This window comes from Calypte anna, chromosome Z, assembly GCF_003957555.1.
Source record: "Calypte anna isolate BGI_N300 chromosome Z, bCalAnn1_v1.p, whole genome shotgun sequence".
NCBI classification, from domain to species: domain Eukaryota; kingdom Metazoa; phylum Chordata; class Aves; order Apodiformes; family Trochilidae; genus Calypte; species Calypte anna.
This window is the reverse complement of record NC_044274.1, coordinates 57,054,926-57,079,598: the sequence shown is the minus strand read 5'-3', so window position 1 is coordinate 57,079,598 and position 24,673 is coordinate 57,054,926. Positions and strand designations below refer to the sequence as shown.

Sequence of the window (24,673 nt, the reverse complement as noted above, 5' to 3'; positions counted from 1 at the left end):
CACAGACTGCAATACGTTTAGCACTCTCTTCTTGAGACTTAAAAAACACAGTGACCTTAGCTTGTTGTATGGCATGTACTTCAGCCTCCAAAGCATCTCTGTAGTCCATATTGATAAACTTGCTCCATTTTGTTAATATCTCTTTACTAGGAGAATTAAGACTTGTCTGTGAATTTGAGATAACACCTCACAAGTGCTGAGTAAAGGGGCCTAGTATTTCCTCCAACCTACAAACTGGGAACATTTTGCTTACTAATTATGCCTTTGGAGACTGAACACTGGCATCGGGAATTTCATTTGAGACAGGGAAATGATGTTTAACTGAATTGGTAGACTTAAGGCTGTGTCAGAAATATCAGTTCTGCCAATTACAAAAAAAAAAAAGCATATTTGTTATTTCATCAGCTTCAGTTTATGCACACCCATCTTCTTTCATGTCCTTCATGACTTCACACCCTCTAAGACTAGAATTTCAGATTTATGTTATTCAGTTCATCATTATATAACATGTATGGGGTGTTACTTCTCTGCTACTTAAAAATATAATGAAGTGGTAAGGTAAACTGATTCTAGTGATGAATCACTGGCCAGTAACCTTAAAAAGAAACATTTTTTATTAATATGTACTCAATTAATATTTTTCAGGATCTGTCAAACCAAAAGGTGAAACAAAACCACACAGAAGCCCTCTATCCCTACTGAAATGGCCATTAAGTTCAGTTTTCCAGCTTTAAAGTCCCTAGAATTTTCAAGGCACTGAAGCCAAATAAAGGAGATGGAGCATCATGCTGATTAACAGACTTCCATGAGCCCCTTAAGTGCAGGAGAGAAAGAAGTTTCTTGACATCTTGTACCATTCATGGAAACAAATATCAACAAAAACAATGTGAACAAAACCTGTAACAAGCTGCCAGCTGCTGGAGAGACCCCTGCTAGTGTCTCTAGCGTTTTTCCTTCAGAGCAGGTTTCATCATCTGGTGTGTCAGATCTTCCCAGAATTTTGCCCAGAGTAGTAGATCAAGAAGCTGGATCCCAGACAAAGGCGACCAGGCACTGCAATAATATCAAAGCAGTCAGATTCTTCAAATATGTCTGAGACACCACTGAATCGGCCTGTCGTCCCACCAAAAAGACCTGGCTTCAGGGTATGCTATATCTGTGGCAGAGAATTTGGGTCACAGTCTATTTCTATACATGAACCCCAGTGCCTAGAGAAGTGGCATATTGAAAACAATAAGCTACCGAAGCATCTCAGAAGAGTGGAGCCCAGAAAACCTGAGGTCCTGGGTGGTGGTTCCTGCACACTTGCAGATGAAAATGAGGCAGCCTACCAGAGTGCTCAAGCCCAGCTCCTGCCCTGTGAAAACTGTGGACGAACCTTCCTTCCTGACCGACTCATTGTGCACCAAAGGAGTTGCAAAGGAGGTAGCAGCAAGGAGGGGCAGTCAAGCTCTGCCCCCCGTACCTCTGGAAAAGGCCCAAGCTCTGGATCTGGCTCAGCGAGCAATGATCCATTGAAGACCATGGAAGGAAAGGGCGGAGCTGCACCAGCCACGTTAAACAAGGTAAATGGTTAAGCATATGGTCTTTGGAAGAGTCTGGGTGGCATTTTATCCTGGACACTCCATTAGAGACTGTGTTCCCATCACTTTCCTTCTGAAGGATCTTTTGGTTCCATGCAGAGATGATTCTCTGCTGAATAGTTGCAAAAGGGAAGGGGAATACTGAGTGCATGTGGGACACTACTTATGCCTATTTGTTGATTTTCCTACTGAAAGGGAGTAGTTGGCTTCTCATACTTTGTGGTACTGTGAGAGTTATGTCACCAAAAGTGACCATTGTGTGCTATAGTTCTCCGGGAGCTGCTATCAGGTAGTTTAGGGAAGCTTTGAATGTTCTATGTTTCAGAAGGTATTAGGTGTTTTTATTTAGTTAGAAAGACAATGTTTCATTATTCTGTAAGCACTCCAGTGCTCTTCAATTTTTACCATTACTCTTACCCTTTGCATGGAACACAAATTTATTGAGGACTGCATGGTCAAAGGCATCAGCTCAGAGTATAACAACAGTGAAATAAATAAGACTGCACATTTATTTCCACTGAACTTGACTCAAAATCCAAGAATAAAGAAGCTGATTCACATTATCCAAAAGCTAAGCAGAGTTTTGGAAAATGACATTTTTTTCTGCATTTGTTTCTGCACAAGCTCTCTTCTGGCCAGGAGTTTTGTAAAAAGATAGATGTCTAAATTTAGGTCCACTGTCTACAATAATGTTTTTTTAATGGGAGTTGGACTCCTGATTGCCTACACTACTTTTGAAAATGGGATTTATCTTTCCCAGTCACCAAAGGAATGCAGTGATATGCAGAGCATTTCTAAAACAGTTGTAAAAGTTGAAGCATGCTGTATTTCAGTTTTCCAGCTGCTGAATAAACTGAGATAACAGCATTAACCCTTTGAACACGAGAATAAAGACAATGTGGGTCATTTTTTTATTGTGCTATTTGAGACCACAGAGATAGGTATTGGCAAATTAGGTCCACTCCTCAGGTCTTTAATCAGCAATTTCAAATAAACCACAAGCAGTTGAAGGTGTTGCACAGGTGCATCTATAGCTGTAGGAATGGAGATGTCCTTGGTGTGTTGCTCTGGAGAACTGGCATTGCTCTATAGGTGACTGTTCAATTAAAGGCATGGATATGAAGCAGAGATTTTTGTTCATCACACATGGAGCTATATCCTTAAAAAAAAGAGTGGGGCAGGGGGTAGAATGACCACAGTGTGACAATGTCATAAAAAAATTTTGGAGTGTGGTTTGGCATTGAAAATAATAATGTTGCTGTCTTGCACAACATATCTGGTCCCTGTGTGGATTCAGTCACATCTGCTTACTTATTGAACAACAACATTATTACCACTTTTTCCTTCTGTGAGCTCTGCAGAGCCAGAATGAAATGTGTTTGAATCTATTCTTTCTTCTGTGAGAACAACAGGTTTCCTCATTTACTTCCAAGCAGTTACAGTTCATCAGTTGCAGCAGAACAAATAAGGCTTTACAGCTTGCAGTTTGTAATTGACTCTGAAGGACTTCTTTATTAACAATGGTTTTTAGGAAGGGATGATAGATTTTACCTCTCTGAGGTTCTTTATTATTTTTAGATCTGTGCTTTTGTAAAGAGAAGGTACACATTAAAGGCAGAGGTAATAGAGATGGAAAGACTGAAATAAATATCTACTGAAGGATGTTGAAATGAGCTAAGTTCACGGAAGAACTGCAGGTCTACTATGGACACAGGCCAGATCTGGTCTCCTATACAGTTTCAATATTTTTCCAGTATATTCTTTAAAATTTTGCTCACTTTACCAACTACTCAGATGCTTGTTAATTTTGTTAAAAAATAACTGGTAGCAAGGTGAAATGGTCTTCAGTTTGGATCCTAGCAGAAGGGATTTAAGAATCATAGAAATATTTGGGTTGGAAGCAACCTGAAAGATCATCTAGTTCCATTCTCCCCCTGCCTTGTGGGGAAGGTCTAACTTTCCACTTAGACCCAAAGTGCTGATCTTGAACCTGATCTTGAACCTGATCTTGAACATTTGAAGAGAGGCAGCGTCCACAGCTTCCCAGAGCATCTTGTGTCTTACCACTTTCATGGGAGAGAATTTCACCCTAATATCTAATCTAAGTCTGCCTCCTTTCAGTTTGAAAACAGCCCTTGTCCCATCACTACATGGCTTTGTTAAAGTCTGTCCCCAACTTTCCTGGCAGCCCCCTTCAGGTGCTGAAACTTTGCTGTAAGGTCTCCTTGGAGCCTTCTCTCCTCCAGGCTGAACAACCCTAAGTCTCTCAGCCTTTCTTCATGACAGAGGTGTTCCAGCTCTCCTCTGGACTCACCCAAAGAGCTGCAGAGGAGCTCTTTCAAACTGCAGTCCTCCAGATGTGACATTTGGGATAGGCACACTCTGAAGAGAAATAGAATGGCCTTCCCTTGTTGAAGCCTTCAGAACTGGACACAGTATTCCAGGTGGATTCTCACAAGTACAGAGCAGAGGGGGAGAATCACCTCACTTGACCTGCTGGTCATATTTCTTTTTTGTGCAGCCCAATATGTGATTGGCTTTCTGGGCTACAAGCACACATTGCTGGCTCACATTGAGCTTTATAGCAAGCAACACCCAAGCTTGGTGTTATCAGCAAGCTTGCTGAAGGTGCATTCAATACCATAGTCCATGTCTCTGACAAAGATGTTAAACAGCATCAGTCCTATTAGTGACTCCTTGTCACTAATCTCCACTTGTTGACCAAAACTCTGAGTGCGACCACATGGCCAATTTCTTATCCACCAAGTGGCCCGTCTGTCAAGTCTGTATCTCTCCAACACTGGGGCAGTGTTGAATGCTTTGCACAAGTCCATGTAGATGACAGCAGTTTCTCTTCCCTTATAGCCCAATGCTGTAACCCCTTCATAGAAGGCCAGCAAAGTTTTCAGGCATGATTGTCCTTTAATAAAGCCCTATTGGCTGTCATCAATCACCTCCTTATTTTCCATGTAATTTCCAGGTCAATCTGCTTCGTAATCTTGACAGGCACAGAGGTGAGACTGGCCTGTGGTATGCTAGGTCTTCCTTTTTCCAGTTTTAAAAATGGGGGTTATTTATGTTTCCCCTTTTCCACTCAGTGGGAACTTCACCACACTCTCAAGTGCAGGATCAACTGTACTGGTATCATTACTGATATCACTGACTTTAGAGCTGGAGACTCAGCAGCTTTGATAAGTCATCTCTTTCTCTAACTGTCCTCACTCTCAGAATTCATGAACACATCTGAGTTAACCATGTCTGGCTGTGTAAAGCAAACAACAGCCTATGCTTAAGAGACTCTCAAGGATCTCATGAACTCTGGAATGTTTTTTGGATTCTTTTGTGATATGTCAGACAGTGGAAGTGATGTCTGGGACTACTGAAACTCAGACTTGGACTAGATCAGAGTGTGGTTTTGATTATTTCATAGACCAGAATGTCTGCTACATGTAAGTGAGTACTAATGACTTGCTGTGAGTATATGTGTTCCTTTTTTTTTTTTTTTTTTTTTTTGGCATTAGATGGCTTCTATCCTAAAATCCCATCAGACATGTCACTAGTATCTGGTGCTGCCATCTGCTGTTTTCTTATCAAGTTAATTATGTAAAAATAGGATTCTGGCAATCTACCTTTGCTATTCTGCAATGCATATTAACATAGTATGTCTTGAAAACCTGTTTAGCAGCAAAATGTTGATATATCTTGCTCTAGCATAAAGTCATCTGGTACATTGAAAACTTCAGATGCTATGTAATTCTGATGAAGATGGAAAATCTGTGATAAACTTTGCTTGTCTCATTTGCAGCAGTTTTGAAGACTTTCTTAGGAGAAAGCTGACAAATCTATTTGCAAGTATATAAAATTGAGAATTGAGTTGAGAATTGACAGTGAATGGATGGCTGGAATGAAACACATTGAGTATTGTCATGGAGAATGACTGAGCTTCCTGCATTTCTGCTTTTACACAAGTGCCATATTCATTATACTGATACATTCATTTTAGAAATAACCCATCAGGAGTAAAAAGGAATATTCTAGAGCTTTCATTTGAGTGAAATATTTCAATACCTATACTACCAGGCAGATTTACCTTCCTATTCAAGGAAATTTCATATAAAGACATATGACCAGTGCTAATGTTAGTCTGCTGCTTTGTTGGGGCAGTTGCTGAAGTCAGTCCAGAAGGGTGTGAAATGCACCTTTGTTTGATCATGACAACCATGTCACAGCTTGTCCATGTCCTTTCTGCAGTTTCAGAGAAGAATTGTGTGGTAAGGTGCTTTTGTACAACACAATGATGTTGCCAAGTGTTTGTACCAAACTTTTCCTGATCCTCTGTTCCTTGGTCAGCTCAAGCCTATCATGAGAGCTGTGGCCACATAGATAATTAAACAAACAAGAGAGGTAGAGGCGTGTGCAGTCCTGCATGTTAAATATTTGTGGAGGGGACTTTAGGAGTCAGTCTTACTGAGTGTACTTAGAAAGAAATTAAAAGCTTTTGTGCAGGATGGGAGGATTTGACCTCATGTAACACCATAACAGCAGCCTGGAGTTAGCCTCAAGTAATGTCAAGTCTATTGAAAATATATACTTGCATAGCCCTCTGAACTGAATGACTTCATTCATGGTCATGCAGACATACTTAGCAGTTCTGGAGAAAATAGAAAACAGTGAGACACCAGAGGAAAGCCTAACTGCACTGCTAGGTATTTGTAGGTATTTTTATAACACATACCCTCAGGAACAGACCTGCCCTACAACTCTTTTTAAAACTGAAAAACAAAGCAGTGAGCAGACAGCCTAGCCACTGGCCTGTGAGTAGTTTGGGTTGGAAAATTGTGGTGATTCCAAAAATAGTTTAGTTTCAAACTGCAGTCCTCCAGATGTGACATTTGGGATAGGCACACTCTGAAGAGAAATAGAAATGAAGGATAAACATCAGCTGTAGAAAGCCCAAACAAAGCTTATCATACCTTGGATTCCATAGTTAAACAACAAAAGAGCTGTTACCACCAATTGTAAGGATACTCTCCTTCAGGCTTTATTTTCCAGTTTTTTAACATGTGCTTGCAGAGAAGGACCTGTGTACATAATTTGATGTGCAGTGATCGTACAAACCCACTACATTTCTGGAGAAAACAATTCCACCCTTAGAATGATCCATTTCCTTTTAATTAATGCTGGCCTCTGCTATTGTTTCTGAACATTTTTTAATTGTGGAAGTTACAAAACAAAATATTTCTACTTGAATATATTTCTTAAACATTGTTTCACCAAACAGGATTTAGTTTTGAATCAATCCCAATTGATAACTTTGGAAAACATAATCCTCTCTTTAGCTGCAAGCCTGGTTCTGCTCAGTCACAAACAAAAATTCAAACTCTATGTCAGGATCTGAAAGGACCACAGTACTGCTGATTTAAGCTTTACGTTTTAGGGTTTTTATTTACCAAAAAGACCATCTTACATGTGTGGAAATGTATCCACATTGGACTGGAGGGAGATCACTGAATTTTGTCTCAGAGGTCTCTGGCAGATCCTCAATAGTAGGACATCACAACTACTTTGGAATAAGTGTAATTGATGTGAATGAAGCAGTCAAAGGTAAAAAACAATCTCCACTCATGAGGGAAATATTTATAAGATTAAAAAACTATGGTTTTAGCAATGATATTTTCATGCATCTTTTAAAGTTATTGGGAATATCTGATTTTTAAATTACTTTTCACCTGTCTTATATCAGGACTTTTAAGTCTCAATGAAGATATACATTTTCTTTTATACTGCCCTATATAATGGAAATGATTGTGACAGTGCAGGCTAAGTAACTGTGATTTCCATTTCTTTTTTCTAGGATTTCTTTTTCCCATTCTAGTAGTATGTTAAGAGTCCCTACAATCTGAATGTAAATCAGATTGCTCTTCCCTAATTTTCAGCCAACAAATAAGCTTTTATACTGAATGTCACAAACTTACCTAAAGAAAACTTGGGAGGAAAATATGTTCCTAGTGTTTTTACACCTAGCTTTTTTTTTTTTTTTTTTTTTTTTTAAGAAAACCATTTCTAAAATACTACAAGCATACCCATAACAAGCATGCATCCTGAAATGAGTCCTCTAGCTTCAAGAGTTTATACTGTATCATAATCTAGAGATTTCAAAGCCTACAAAGTTACACACACTTCCTTCACAAGATGCTGTATCTGGACCAGTCTTATCTCCAAACAGGACAAGATCTAGCTCAAAAGCTATAGTAAGGAAGTATGCAAAAGCTGATAATGAAAATTAGAGGGCACTCTTAAATCAGTTGTTGCTGTATTCAGTTATGAACAAGAAAAAACATTATATATAAAATATCTTGTTATCAAAGATGGCTAAGGAAATTCCATTTGAAAGTTAAGAGGATGAAAATGTCCTTGGGAAGACTGTCTTTGGATAAGTTATATTTCAGTTCACTATGAAAATTTTCCAGATTAAGTCCAACATTTCCCAGCAATAATACTTTGTTGAGTATTATTTCTTCATGTAATTGAGTTTACATGTGTGATACAGGAAAGAAAGCTTATGCAGATTGTTCTCTAATGACATTTTCAGACTGTAGCACAAATGTGAGAAGAGCTGCCCAGAATTTCTTGAATATGCTGATGGGCTGACAGACATAGTCATAAATACTGGAACAGGTTATGCTTTGTCTTACACAGCAGCAAAGGAAAAAATTAAATCCCTGCCTCCCTTGTTTGAGTGAGAAAGTCTTCCCATGTTTGGTCTGGCATGGCTGTCCCTCTGCTTTAGGAGGGCAGGGAATAGCTGGTCTTTTACTGGTATTTTGAAGTCAGGAGCGCAGAAAATGCTGGCATTTGTGAGATGCATCAGAATCCCTCCAAGTGCTGTCTCTGCAGTATGTTTTTACACTACTCCTGAAGTAGGGCTGGTACTGACACCATGCCTAGCCCAGGATGTGCCTAAGGACACAGTAAAGTTCATAATCTGCAATACCACAGTAATTATATATTTTTCAAGCTTTGAATATACATTTGTGGAGTTTGGGGTTAACGTTTTCTTTTTTGGGTTTTTTTTTATTTCGTTTGAGCTGTTTTTCTCTGTGGACAAAAGCAGATCTGCAGTGCAGAAACACTGAGTTGCTCTTGCTGCAGTCACTGGCAAAGTTCACACTGACCCTATGGGATAAGCAAGCAACACTTCCTTTTTTTTTTTTTTTTTTTTTTTTTGCCCCCTATCCTGAAATATCCTAGATCGGTTTTAATTATTCAAGACCAAGAATTCCACCAGCAGCTGACCTGTGGCAGAAGTAATTTAAGGTCAGGGACAATCTTGAGCCAGCTCCTCTTCTCCAGCTTGAGAGAGATGCTGAGGCTGGACACCACATTTTGACTGTGTTCTGCCGTGAGGTGGGGTCTTTCTCCTACTGCACTAGATATCAGCATTTCAGCTGAGAAAACTTTTCCTGCTTTCCATGTTACTTCTGTTTGGTTGATAAGAAAAAGGCTTCAACATTTAAGGTGGACATTGCTGCAGCAACTCTGCTGCTGCAGAGTTGTTTCTCCCTGTGAAGACTCAGCATTTCCACAAACTTGAGGGTAAGAAAATAAGAGCTACATAGATAAGTGTTAATTAGGTAGCACACATGAATTTTCAGGACGGTGTCTGCAGGAGGACCCTACCTGTTTTAGATAGGGTATTTATTAACTTAGACCAGTTAATAAGCCAGTATCTCTCACAGATCCGAAGACTGAATCCAGACAAAATGACAGAAAAAGATATGTTGATTTCATAGATAGGAATAAGTTTCTTAATCTACATGACTGTTTTCATCCAAAGGTGTTCTAATTCAAAATTCATGTTGAAGACAATGTTTATTCATCTTCACAACTGTTATTTGCAGGCACAAGGGATAAGACGGCCACCAACAGTGATTTGTTACATATGTGGCCGTGAGTATGGAACAAAATCTATTGCAATACATGAGCCACAATGCCTTAAAAAATGGCACCAGGAGAATGACATGCTACCCAAGCACCTGAGAAGACCAGAGCCTAAAAAGCCTGATGTCAATCCTGTACAAGGTAAGCTACAGAATAAGTGAGGAGATGGGAGGGAGAACCTGCAAGGAAGAAAAAAAAAATTAATTGAACAGCAGCTTAGTGGTTTGCAAGTACTTCTTTCTCCATCTTAATTAGAAGAGAAAGTAACCATCATAGGGTGTTTTAAGCTGTTTGTTAAATGTCCTGTTCTCCTTTTGTGCTGCATCTGTGAAAAGTAAGAGTTGTTTTTACCTTCTGGGACATGGTTCCTGGATTAGTTCTCTTTATGTGTCCATATTTTCTGAATCAAAGCACACAAAAATCAGTAATCTGCTGCTTCACAGCAACATCAGTACCTTTTGACTATTTTCAATATTGTAGAAAGGCATATTTTGAAATGAGAAAAAGCATCTAAGAATGAAGTGCCAACCTGACACATACAGTCATTAAAATAAAATGTGTGTGTGTTGTGATTTCTCTTTATTGAGATGTCTGGATAGCAAATTCTTCAAATCAATGAGAATTTGTGACCTCCACAACCTGAGAGAGCTGGACTCCCATATGTATCCCAGGAGTGGATGCTCAATGTAGGACCAAAAGGAAACTTTATCTGTGCTTTGTCTGGAAGCTGCTTCCAGGACTTCCCCATTCCCACATAAGTTATTTCACCATTTCAGCTGGATGCTTTCCCTGGCCCTGCCAGCTGATCTAAGCTACTTTGGACTCAGTGTGGACCAGTTACTCACAGGCTGTAAATTCACCCCCGTTTTTTATAATATTCCCCACAATTTCCCACAGCTTCCCCTAATGTCTGGAAAAGTAGACAAATTCTCCTATAACTCACTGTGAGAGTCATAAACTAGATCAGTTTACAGCAGTACAAAAAAATACATCCTCAGAAGACACACACAGAAGAAAGCAGGATCACCAAAACCACTAACTAGATGTTAAAAATAACAATTGCCATTCAAATAATATCAAATCTGAACCTGATTAATAAATGGCAAGCAGTAGACTTGAATCAGTTGTAAAAGAGCTTCCAAAGACATATTAATTGTATCTGCTTTTTTTTTTTTTTTTTTTGTTAAGCTTTTTTCAATTATGGCATGTTGTGTGGTTTAAAAAGATGGAGAAAATGAGAATTCCTGCTGAAAGAGAAGGATGCAAAAGTATAAATCAGGTTATTTTGAAATGCAGTATTCCTGTGCAAGGGAGGGAGTGCAAGGAGAAAGACAGCCTGTCTTTGAGAGAACAATCCAGTAGAAAGCTCTCAGATACGAATCAGAAAACTGTCTCATTTATGCAGTGAGTCACACCAGGTGCTGTGCATCCCCTGTGAAGTGAAGTGTGCCCACACTTACCAAAGGACAGTCACTTGCTTCCAGCATCTGTCCCTAAATGCCTGCTGGTGCAAGTATGAAAAGTTCTGTAGCTTGAGCTAACACTGTTCCCCCTGCAGTTGCCTCACGCTCCTGGCCTTGACAAAACAATCTCAGTGTTGTTCTTTTTCCATAAGACTTACTCTCAATCATCTGGTTAATGCTGTAACTGACCTTGAGACCACATACATGTGCTGCAGGTCTCACAGTTTCTTAACTTAGGGAGGAGGGGTTACCCTTGTTGTTGAATGGAGCAGGCAATGTTCAAAAAAAGCTCAGAAATATTAACTGCTTACATAAAACTTTTTATAACTTACATAAATCTTTTTCTGAAAACTCAACTGTCATGAGAAGACAACCGCTGCCCTGATTACACAGTGTTTTGTTTGTGGAATGCCTAACACATGCCTGCAAGGAGAAAGTCATCTCTCTGTCTCTTTTTTTTGTTGTTGTTTTTTTATATTCAATAAACTTTCCAAAGTACAGAAAACACACATTCATTTCCTGCAAGCAAAGGGGATATTTGTCTCAGCCAAGAAAAGAAACACAACTTGGTTGCTCTTCTAACAAAATGAACATTAGGAACAGGCATATTAAGAGATCTAAGGCTTATTGTGGTTATGTGAACCATTGGATATGAATCATATTAAAACTGTATGGGCCTTTAATGAAGAGCTCTATCATGTGCCAGTGACAGAAACCATGCAATATTTTTAAGTGCATGAATCTTTTTCTTTTAGAAAATGGTTTGCTGCTAACAGTTCAAAGACAACAGCAGTTTTCATAGTTATTTTCTGTGTTGTTGTACCTTTTGAGAAGGGTGAAGCAAATACATATTCAAATCAAGCCAGACATTTTTTTCTGCATGCACTTCATATGAAGACTTATAAGACCTAAATCCAGGTATTAACCAACCTACCTGGCTTCTTTGTAAATCTGTTTGCAACAACACTATGTAAAACTCCATTTCAAGATGAAAGTAAACAAGACCTTTTTAATACTCAAATAAAATCTTGAAAATATATCTGATGTGAGAGTTTTAAGAATGATCCTGAGATTTCAGAGCAGCCACTCTTCCTGCAGTGGAAAATAACTTTGGGTAAGGCTGGTTAAGCGTTTAGATGACAATAGATGCATCAGTACAATGACCTCACTGGAAGCTGTGACTTAAGAGAACTGCAGATTTTGTTTGTAAGGTTTTAGGCTTACCTAAGCTCTACTCCACTTACTGGCAAATCTTCCACAGACTTCAAGAGGAAGAAAATTTGGCCTCCTGTCCAGAGTAGTACAAAGAGCATATTCTCAAGTATGATAAGCTCCTACCCACTGCCATGGTCAGATAACATATGCTCATTAAACAGAACTTGAAGTAAAGCCAGAAAGTCAAATTTGCTGATAATAGTATGTATGCAAAGATGTTAATAATTAGCTGAGAATGCATATCATAAAGCACAGCATGATGTTTTCTCTGTAGTCTCATACAATACAAAATGATTCAGTTTGAAGCTAATTTAATTCAGCCCTTGGGACAAAAAGCAGTGTCTTTTTTAGCATATTTTTTACTCTCTTACTTCTTTCTTCTCTTTCTTTTTCATTTGCAAAAGCAATATGCTTTGGTTAAACTGAAAGGCTCAGTCAACAGGTATTTCCTGAAAATATTTTCCATGAAGACTTGAATGTGGCTCTCCAGAATGAAAGCTGATACTTTCTTTTTTTAATTTTCCAGCCAAAGGTTTCTATGATCTTGATGCTTTAAATGAAGCTGCCTGGACCAGCGCCCAGAACCAGCTAGTTCCATGTGATATTTGTGGGCGTACTTTTCTTCCAGACAGACTGATTGTCCACCAGCGGTCCTGTAAACCAAAACCTGCAAAATGAAGTGGATGTAACACACATGAATACATGTGCATGTGTGCATACTTGCATGTATGAATACACACACATGCACCCATACCTGTCAGCCAAGCTGTGAGAGAAATGAAACCCAGCTGGAGAGCCATTGGTACCAACCCTGCACTCTGTCATCAGATCACATGATCCAAAAGCCTCTGGAGTAAAATCAGTAGTTGCTACCATAGTGTCAGGTCTAATATGTTGATTTTTCATCCCAGCAGTAGCAAAAATTCCTCCTCTTTTCTATCATTTACCAAGTGTCACCTTGAAACCACAAAACCACAATCTGAGAGGGATGGCATATGAGTACTTGAACATATCATTGACTATCATCTTCATTCCTCTGATCCTGTGCTTAGTTGGGTGAAGGAGAACCCAAGGGAAGTATCTTCCTGGGTTGTTTTCCAAGTTGCTGTGCTGTCCCTGGGAATGAATGTTTTAATATCTGGGTTGTTCTCCAGCCCCACACATTTGACCACCTTCCAGATTTAGCTATCTGGATGTTTGAAAGAAGTTGTGTCTTTTGCATGCATTTCCCATTTTACATGGCATGGGGTTTTTTTTGTTTGGTTTGTTTGTTTTGTTCAGCAAAGGACATTAAAAAAGACCTGTAGCTCTCAGAGATCTTTCACTGCAGAGGTCTCCACAGGAATCTATATTGTGGTCCTCCATAGGGATCCATATTGTGGTCTTGCTTTTCAATAGATCTGTGAGACTGAGAGAGATGAAATAATGTCTGGAGCTCCCTTGTCCACAGGGATATTTGGCTACATGTCTCTTACTCAGTGAATATATTTATCTACTGTTTCAGAAACTGATACTTAAGACAACTTTCAGGAAATAAGAATTTCAATGACTAGTAACTCAATGAGTCTCGGTTGAAGCAAAGCCAGAGTGATGTTGATCAGGAAGGTTAATTCTTTGAAAGTGTTGTTTCCCTTCTATTGAAGGCTTCTCTAGTTAGGGTAAGGACGTCCAGCTGAATTTGACCAATTAGAGAAATCAAGTAAATACTCTGATTTTGTTGGTTTGGGGACATTTTTTATGTCCTTGTCCATCTTTGACACAAGGCTATTCACTGACTCCAACTCAAGGTTTAAATCTATGAGGCATTTCCTTGTAGAACTTCTTGTAGGGCTTGCTTCCTCTGCAGCTCTTGAAGGTCTTGACTGGTACATGTGAGACATTTCCATATAAAAGGCTCCAGATATGGGGTGGAAGCCAAGTCTCCTCCTCTTGGAGCATTTCTTGCTTCAGAATGTTGCTGACCATCTGATTTATTCTCAGGTCAATAAGCCAGTCATGCCAAAAATTGTCAAAGGTAGAGGTGCACATCTTTGTCATGAACTTGATATAGAAAACATTTCTATATCAATCCAAAACAAGCACAGTGTGTCAGATGTCTGGAATAAAATACAACCCTGTCCTTTATGCCAAATGTGACTGTAACAGAGTTTAAGAAGAGTAGGTATTGTATGAGCAAGTGGTAGGAAAGATGTTTGAATGTTCTATTTTGAAAAATGCTGCCATGTTATGTAGCACAAACTGTGCCAACACATCACTGAATAGGTTAAACATGAAGCAATTAATCCTCCCTTTAACAAGGTATAGCATAGAGCACTTTTTATTATTATTTTACTTACACATGTATTTTATTAAGTAATCAGATTATTCAAAAGATGACAAAATCAAGGACAAGTTGTTAACTAGAAATGTAGGCTTCCTGATACCATGAAAGAAACTGTATCTCATGTATGTTTTCACCCTCAGGGTTAAGGCTTAAAGCTGGCTGTTACACATGGTGTAACCAGTGTGAATTTTCTTCGTGCATTCAGACTTACTATTGCACTTGCAAATCAGATGAGGTGGAGGTCTTTATACACACTAAAAGGAAATATGGATACCAGCAACTTTTATTTTTCAAGCTATCAAGTGGTGTGATTTGTAGTATAAGTGAAATAAGAAGTAATATCACTGTTCTATTATTGGAGGAATGCTCCTGGCTCCAGCCCTGGCAGGCTGTTAATTCAGACTGGGAGAGATACCAGCACTGACGAAAAAAATTTCCAAAACAATCAACGGCACCTCACCAACCCTTTCATCTTCAGAATGGGAAACGTATAGTCTGCAGATAGATACCTTCAGAAGTCAAAGGTTCTCTCTCTCTTCTACAGTGCAAAGCTGTGTAAACCCTGCAGATCTGTCTTTGTTAGCTTCTCCAGTATAAGGAGTCAGTGGTGGAGCTGGTCTGGTGCGTCCCTCCTCTATTTGGCTGGGAGAAGATGTGGTCTGAGGAAAGACCAACAGAGGCACTGGTTTGTCTTGCTAGAATGGCTCCTAGGAGGAGCTGCTGGCAGGCGACAAACACTACATTACCCTGGAGACTGTTGTAATTCACATCAGGTACTGTCCCACTGAAGAGTAGCTTGGTAACTGGAGGATTATGGATGTCATGAAATCTCACCTTTGTGTCCCCTCTTCCTCTTCATGGACCTCACTTCCACTTCTGAAAAGGCAGACTGCTCTGCCATTTGTCAGACACAATAAGCAGGTTTTGGCTACATCTGCCTCACTGAGTCATCAAGCTTCATTACAGAGTCACTTTCAAGAGCAGAATCATATTTTAGAGAAACTAAACAGACTTTTCAGAGTCACTGGCGTCTGTAGCACTGAAAATTAAGCCCCACCTTTTGGTGGGATTCAGATGTTAGAGGCCCTGTGTCATTCTGAAAGTTGGACTCTGGGTCCTGATTACTTCAGATCTGCCAGAAATTTCACCCAGAACAGTTTTTGTGTTTTTCAATGTCAGCTCTACCCTTGTCTATTTTTAATCTTCTAAACTATTATCTCAAAAAGCAGTAAAATCTGTCTGATGACCTAAGCGGGGTGTTTATAAAGAAATTCAGAAATCCTGATAGTAACCATGCATGTAGTGTGCTATTGTGTGTTACACAGAAATACCATGTACAAGAGCTCCTGAAGCTGTAAGTCTGAAGTATGTTTTCTACATCAGCCTCTGAAGGAGTCATATAGTGCTTTGGCACATTCTCTGCCTATAGGTGATTGCTGCTGTGCCCTGAACTTGAAGTGTTATGTGTGAAACTGTGAGCCTTACCACTTGGAGACAAATTAACACTGGAATGTCAGTTTGGAGGGCTAATGGTGAGACCAGACGATGCAGGAGCCAAGCAGGAGGCAACAGCCCTAAGGGAGATCACAGAAGCTGTAACAACCCTTTCCCTCGAAAACATCATGGGTGCAATGATTTTCAAAATATATAGAACTGTAATAACCACAGACATAGGAGTCCATATCATCTGCTTTCAAACACTGACATGTTAGCACTGTCACATCTCCAAGTTGCTCTTGCACAAACTTTTCTGCTGAGCTCATCAGCCCTGGTGTTTGTGCAAATGATGATGGTGAGTTCTGTAGCAAGATTGGTTCACTGGGAGAAACACTGATAATACCTTCATGGTTTGCTGTTGGAAGAGTTAAAATGAGATCATATGAGCATTTTTCATTATTCTTTGGCATTTATCATTCTAACTTTCTTGCAGAAGATGAAAAGGAAATGAGAAATTGAGCTACTTTGCTCCCTTAGTTCTCTACTTGGTGATTTGTCACTTAACCTTATCTTGTCCACTGTTGGCTCCTGATGATTTACAGCTTACTCCCATGTTTCCAACTGGCACAACACAGTTAAAGAGCTGAAAAATGTTTTCCTGAACTTCAAAAACAATGGCATTCCACCTAGTTTGTCACAAATATGCTGATACTAGCTAACAATATTCCTGGACAAAGTAAACAGAAAGTAAGAACGTGTATTAACAAGGAAAGTTCAATTACATTCAACAAATGAGTATCCACATTGAGGCCATAAACAACAAAAAACCATCTGGGTGATGTTTTAACTTGTTGAACCTATCAGTTCCAATTAAAAAAAAATGACATTTCAGAAAAGCAATCTGGGAGAGTTAAATGAGTTTTACTGCAGACTTAAAAAACTGGACATTAGCGGGAAAAAACCCCAAAACCCAAACAACATAGCAGCAACTAAATGGTATATGCAAAGTGGTATAGTTTAGCAAATTGAAAATGTCATGGTCCTTTAGCTACCATGCATGCTTCATGAAGTCCCACATTTTTAGAGGCAATAGCAAAAATGCTTACCACCCTTTAATAAAGGGTTTCATGACCCTTTTTATAAATAAAAAGACTACCAGCAATTAATATATCAGACCTTGAGGGACAAGAAATTTTTAAATGCAGTATCAGTTTCTATCTAAAAGGCAGTGACAACCTACATAGATCAATGAATTCACTCTGTATTGCACAGACCTGGAAAATATATAGCCCTGTATAGAAATTTTGCTTTCAGCACTGCCTTCTGTCTACTGGCAATTTCTGTGCTTAAGATGTAATTAAGCAAATTAAGATTTGCAAACATAAGATTTCATTCTGTATTCACTGAAGTCAAACCCCACAGTAACATTTGCATAGAGGATGGAGACAAAAAAGCTAAGGGATCAATCAGAAGTTGATATGAACACGCCTTAATCAAATTAGTTCCTGAAGGGTTTTATGATGACACTCGAGATTTCATGGCCTATTGAAGAATTAAATTTGGAATAAATTAATTATCAATTAGTTGAGAATTAAATTTTGTCTTATTACCCAAAAGTAGCAATAAAAAAATAGAAACTGAAAGATACTTATCTTTTAAAAACCTTTGTTGTTTTTTTTTTGTTTTTTTTTTTGAATAGGCTGGGTTGGAAGGGACCTCAGAGATCATCGAGTCCAACCCTTGATCAACTACCGCCACAGTCACTAGACTATGGCACTGAGTGCCATATCGAGTCGCTTTTTAAATGTCTCCAGGGACGAAGAGTCCACCACCTCCCCAGGCAGCCTGTTCCAATGTCTGATCACCCTTTCCGTGAAAAAATTCTTTCTAATATCCAATCTGAACTTCCCCCGGCACAATTTAAGACCATGCCCTCTTGTCTTACTGAGAGTTGCCTGGGAAAAGAGACCAACCCCCGCCTGGCTCCAGCCTCCTTTCAGGTCTCCCCTGAGCCTCCTCTTCTTCAGGCTGAACAGCCCCAGCTCCCTCAGCCTCTCCTCATAGGATCTGTGTTCAAGTCCCTTCACCAGCCTGGTTGCCCTCCTTTGGACCTGTTCAAGGACCTCAATATCCTTCCTGAACTGAGGGGCCCAGAACTGGACACAGTACTCAAGGTGTGGCCTTACCAGGGCTGAGTACAGGGGCAGAATCACCTCCTTGGACCTGCTGGTGATGCTGTTTCTGATACATGCCAGGATGCCACTGGCCTTCTTGGCCACCTGGGCACACTGCTGGCTCATGTTCAGCTTCCTGTCAATGCAGACTCCCAGGTCCCTTTCTGCCTGGCTGCTCTCCAACCACTCTGTCCCCAGCCTGTAGCGCTGCATGGGGTTGTTGTGGCCGAAGTGCAGGATCCGGCACTTGGCCGTGTTGAACCTCATCCCATTGGAGTCAGCCCATCTCTCCAGTCTGTCCAGGTCCCTCTGCAGAATCCTCCTGCCTTCCAGCTGATCAACACTTCTCCCCAGCTTGGTGTCATCAGCAAACTTGCTGATGATGGACTCAATCCCCTCATCCAAGTCATCAATGAAGATATTGAACAGGACTGGGCCCAGCACTGATCCCTGGGGGACACTGCTGGTGACCGGCCGCCAACTGGAAGCAGCCCTGTTCAGTACCACTCTCTGGGCCCGGCCCTCCAGCCAATTCTTAACCCAGTGCAGACTACGCTTGTCCAAGCTGTGGGCAGCCAGCTTTCTCAGGAGGATGCTGTGGGAGACGGTGTCGAAGGCCTTGCTGAAGTCCAGATAGACCACATCCACAGCCTTCCCCTCATCCACCAGGCGGGTCACCTGATCATAAAAGGAGATCAGGTTGGTCAGACAGGACCTGCCCTTCCTAAACCCGTGCTGGCTGGGTCTGATCCCCTGTCCATCCTGCAGGTGCTGTGTGATTGCCCCCAGGATGATCTGTTCCATAACCCTGCCAGGCACTGAGGTCAGGCTGACAGGCCTGTAGTTTCCCGGGTCTTCCTTCCAGCCCTTCTTGTGGATTGGCGTGACATTGGCCAACTTCCAGTCATCAGGGATGTCCCCAGTGAGCCAGGACTTCTGGTAGATGATAGAGAGAGGCTTGGCGAGCTCTTCTGCCAACTCTCTCATCACCCTTGGATGGAGTTCATCTGGTCCCATAGACTTGTGGGGATCCAAGCAGCTCAGTAGATCACTGACAGTTTCCTTCTGGATTGCAGGGGGGGTGTTTAGATTCTTGCCTCCTATAGGCTCCAGAAGCCAGCTGTCCTCAGGATAGCCCGTTTTACTGTTAAAAACTGAGGCAAAGAAGGTGTTAAATACCTCAGCCTTTTCTTCATCTTTGACAATTACATTCCCGTCCATGTCCATTAAAGAATGAATGTTTTCCTTGCCCCTCCTTTTGCCACTGATGTATCTGTAGAAGGACTTCTTGTTATCCTTCACAGAGGTGGCGAGATTTAGTTCAAGTTGTGCCTTTGTGTCTCTAATTTTTTTCCTACATAACTTAACTGTATTCCTGAATTCCTCTTGAGTAGATAACCCTGTTTTCCATAACCGGTAGGCCCTCTTCTTAATCCTAATTTCCTTCAAAGTCTCTCTGTTGAGCCAGAGTGGTCGTCTTCCCCGCCGGCTCGCCTTTCGGCACACCGGGACAGCCTGCTCCTGAGCTTTCAAAACTTGCTCTTTGAAGAATGTCCATCCCTCCTTGACCCCTTTGTTTTCAAGGGCTGTTTCCCAGGGTATGCTCTGGACTAGTCTTCTGAACAGGCCAAAATCTGCCCTCCGGAAGTCTAATGTAGAGGTTTTATTGACAACCCTCCTTGTATCCCTGATTATTGAGAACTCTATTATTTCGTGATCACTAAGTCCCAGACGCCCACTGACCACCACATCCCTCACCAGCCCCTATCTTCAGTAGCCCCTTTTCTCCAAGAATGTAGACCCCCATTAAACATACAATAATAAGAGAAAATTGATTCTGCAAGTAAGAGCAGTTGACCTGGAGTAGGATTTGTCCCTGGATTTGGAAGTTGATTCAAACTGCCAATTCAGATGTGGAGAAAACAGTCTTCAGAGCAGCAGTGAGGTCTCTGGACACAAATTTTTTCAGTCTGGTCAGAAAGAGGAGACAGTTCCAAATAAGTGTTTTGCCTTGCCTGCTTTCTGTCATACCTTAAGGGGAAGAAAACATTTACCTAGGTTACATTATAGGACTTGTAATATAAATGGTTGGGAAACTAGCTCTTTCAGGTTAGTTTAACACTTTACTTTTGCAATAGATTCTATTCAAAACACGTTGTATTTACTACTGCCTGTTTATACCAGCTTTAAAGTCTGGGAAGATTCAAAAAAGAACACTGATAGATGCAGCTTGTGATAAAACGGATTTCCAATACCTCTTACTCCAGTCTGTTGTCTTTTTACACAAGTGGTTGGTTTGCTAGTGCCTAGAAGGCAGACAGGACATTCAGAATCAAGATCAGATCACAGACAAAGATCCCAGACCTTGGCAGTGGGGCAGTCCATTGGCTAATGGGTAATTCACTTATGAAAGGACCCCACAGGCCTGGTGCAGCCCAGCCTCAGGCGAGTACAAAAAGTGCTGTAAAAAAGCAACTATAGCCTGTTCTGTGGTTGTCTTCCTGCATTTAGCCATTTAGCCTTATTTGATGTATTTGGCCAGAGGTATCTTCTCTAAATCGCTTTTAGAGAAGTTACACTTCTCAGTGTATTGCCATGAATTCACAAAGTATATGCAGCATGGAAGCAGTAGAAATCAGGAATGTGGGTCAGATGGCACACTCCATGTAACAGAATGGCTAGCTAGATGCACTTAAATAATATAGCAGAGCCACATGGAGGGTTTTTAATCCACTAATATGCAATATTTAGATTATATCACTGACAAGAGTTAAAAAGAGCACACGGCTTGAAAAACAGTGATGCCTATGAGAGTAAAGAGGCCTAATCTATTGAGCCTGGCAAAGGGAAGACAGAGAGGCTGCTTGTTCCACTATCCATGTCATATTTCAGCTTTGAATTTTTAAAAAAACAAACCAAGTTCAAGGCTAGAAATGAGCAGTTACAGTCATGTAACTCCGGTTTTGCATACTCAGCCTTTACATGCTCAGAATCCTGTGCATGTATTTACAAACTCAACTCCTGTAAGTAACATAAGTGACTAGGTACCAAATTCCTCACTGGTGTGGCACTAAAAATACCCAGTAAAATATATGGAATATCCAGGTTAGCAAAACTTACACTTCTGAAAAGACAAGGAAGGATATCCCTTTAAATAACTGTTTATAAGCAGACAGCTGTTGAAATAATGGAGTGAGCTGTTGGCTTTTTCCAAGGTTTGTCACATTCAGGAAGGGTCTGAAGATGTTTCTGTAGACTTGATGAACTGGCGACAAGTTCGGCAGCATAGTAATTCTAAGAGTGAAAAATGAAAGCAGCTCCTTATTAGAAAGGATATATATGTATTATGGACATCTTCAGGTTTCTTATTAGAAATAGAGAGTTAGGTTTCTTATTAGAAATAGAGAGTTTTATTGAGACTTATGAGACTATACTTTGATTTCTTCCTGACCGTGACACTCTCAAATGTTGGTAGACACTCTTATTCTAAAGAAAACCTGTGTGCAGAGAAAGGGAGGTGATAGCCTATGTTCCTGAGGTCCCTGGTCAGTGATGCCAGATTGGGAATGCTAGTTCTAACTTAACTTCCATGTCCAGGTTGCACGCTAAACATGATGCATTCCAGGCAAGCCTCAGGGTTTCACAGCACTCTTAAAAGCTCAAGGAGAAGAACTTTCATCCTTAATAGCTGGCACTCCTACATAGCACAAATCCAGCAATCCAGCCTGAGGTACAGGGAAAGATCAACTCATAGTTATCCAAAGCCAAAGTTTAACACAACACAGCCCTTCTTCTGTTTTCTCTGTTTCCTTAGTCTGGTTTATAGACTCCATCTGTCTGTATCATCTACCATTTGAGTCCTGTAGTTGTTTTCATACCCAAAACCTGATTATAACACCTCTCTTCACAGATAGTTGTTTTGATGGTGACTTGGTTGGCTCACTTATGGGCTAGAGTATCATATTTTCTTTTCCACTTTACTTTTTATCATGTTTTCATTCAATTAAATAAAATTCCATAGTAAAACCTGCACAGCACAATTGCACTGATACAATTAATTAGTTTAAAACAACAACATGAAACAGCTATTCCTTGGCATCTAAAAGCTGTAGTACAATATCAGAAAATTTAATCAGCCCTTGCAGAAGCATTTAGAGATATTTTTGTTTACAAAATGAGCACAGAATTATGTCAAAGGTTTATTGCTCCCCTCATAAGTGAAAACTATCATAAAAACCCAGCTTAGATGCCATCTGGCGTAGCAGTCTCCAATGTGAGCAAGATGTTTGTCATGAATAAAGAGTGGAGCAGGAGAAGGATGGCAGTTGTTGAGAGCAGAGTTCCATTACTTTTCTTCATAGTGATTACACAGATGTTTCGGATCAGTTCCACTTGGGCCAGTGAGGAGTTTTGGGACTTTCTGAGGGGAAAAAATGTAACTGAAACTGACCAACAACACAGCTATGTTACAGTCTGCAGCATGGCATTCAAATGTCCAGCTAATTTCAACTCAACAAATTCTGACCTGGAAAGCAGTCTAACCATAATGGTCCAAATGTGCTAATATGAGCTGCTTACAGGAAGGTGTGGCAGCATATGTGAAATGTGCTGTTAAGGTTTTTCTATCCTGGTCCTCCCATATCAGGACAATTTATGTCCTAAAAGCTATTTCTGTGGAAGAAGGCACATTATTATTACAGAACACATCAGAGTTGTAGCAAAGTCCCAGATGCACCAACTTCCTGCTAGTTCTCACTCTCATGATTTTTCCAAATCTAAAGAGAGAAAAGCTGTTTGGAAAGCACTTTGGTTTGCTATAAACTTATTACCAATTTTGGCCATCACATCTACACCAAGTCTGTCCCATCATCTTGTAGATGAGCTGTGTTCCATAAAACAATGCTACTCTTACTGTAGCACACATGGTACTCAATAATATTTGCATAACTCCAGAAGTGATGAAACGTTCAGCATAGAGGAGTTTCCAATTGCTCTAGGAAGAGAGGTTCAAGGACTCATTGCCATATCTTTGTAGCAGTAGATACTGCACTCAAGAACAGTCCACTATTCAATATGTCAAATATATTGTGGCCCTTCTTATAAACAGGTTCTTTCATATGTGGCAAGAGTTGCCAAACATTCACCTTAAAGCTGGATTTAATTGCATTAAAAAAACCCCCAGAGCACACCAAACAACTGAAAAACTAAACTAAGATGCTTTGTGAAGAGGTGTTCTGGGGATTAGACCAGGTATAAAACAGGGAGAAGTAGTTTGTTGGAGTCATTAACACTGATAAGTTTGGGGTTTTTTTCCTGTGTCTCTGTCTGTTCAACCAATCTTAAGTGACTGAGCACTCAGTATCTGCAAGAGATTTTGAAAAACAAAGTACGTTTGTGAAAGACCTTGTTGAAATGCCCAGTCTATTCTTGAATTGACAAAGCCCAGCAGGTGGCAATATAAGCACTTCTCGTAATTTGAAATCATTAAACTTTTAGTACAATAGCATTATTGTGATTTAGTAATTTATAGCTCTGACTTGCATGAAAAATAAGCCTCAATACTGAAGGTGATTTTTGTTCACTAAAATAATGCAAATTCTGTGCGTGGAAATATGACTTTCTTTCCAACTCTGAATCCTTCATGTGTCTTTGGGATTTAACAAGTACTGTTACATTCATCTCAGGTTGAATAGAATGTCTTGCAGTTGCGGAGGACAGATTACATCTAGAAACACACCTCAGATCTTTTCTTTATATCTGTAAGTTGACAGAGTGAGCTCTGATCAGATAGTGATCTTGAAATGCTGTTCTAAGCTGGTTTTACATATGAGTCACACGAAGTAAATCTTCGCATTAAGTTCCAAAAGGCTTGTTCTATCTGCAACTCATCAGCTTCCTTCAAAAAGTCAGTATGACTTCAAGGTCAAGTCTTCTGATAGCTGATTGCCTTTACTTTTGTGAATGACTTTATAATGTTTAGACATGGGTAAAAATACTTGAGACTGGAGTAGAATGTTTTACCTCTAGACCCTAAGAAAGAGCTAATGGAAAAAGACACTAGTACTTCATGAAGGATGTATTTAAAGAAGGTGCTTCTAGCTGTAAACTTTCATAAAGTGATCCGAATCTGTTTATGCTTAGAGAAATATATTGAGAAAGCAAGCCCAGTGGACAGCAAGTTTTCTTCTGGGCTTCTGGGTACTGAAATAATTGGAGAGTACCGTAAAATGAAATTAGGAAACAACAGTGCTGGAGAGCCTCTGGTAACTCTGCTAGGACTGCTAAGAGATATTCAGTCCTTCTTTTCTTGTGCTCACCCTGACCTCCAAGAATAGGAGCCTGACTGAGCTATTAGAAACCTGAGGCTTGCCAGGAGCCTAATCTGAATTATAGCAAGTAGAAATAAAATTCATATTTAATATTGCAAGACCAGTTCTAGAGTAAGTCAGATGCAGATAAATCAATCATGTCATACATCTGGAGTGAAAGATGCCTTCACTGCAGACAAACCATATACTTATGAGTTCCCTGCAAGCA

The 24,673-nt window shown here is 40.1% G+C and overlaps 1 protein-coding gene across 1 annotated transcript; it reads left to right on the top strand.

Moving 5' to 3' along the window:
• Positions 1-859: 859 nt before the first annotated feature.
• On the top strand, positions 860-12,880 carry LOC103527378 (zinc finger protein 474). The gene is given in 4 exon segments (XM_008492563.2): positions 860-1,027; positions 1,029-1,565; positions 9,485-9,665; positions 12,729-12,880. Coding segments are annotated over 4 exon segments (1,038 nt in total).
• The last annotated feature ends 11,793 nt before the right edge of the window (positions 12,881-24,673 follow it).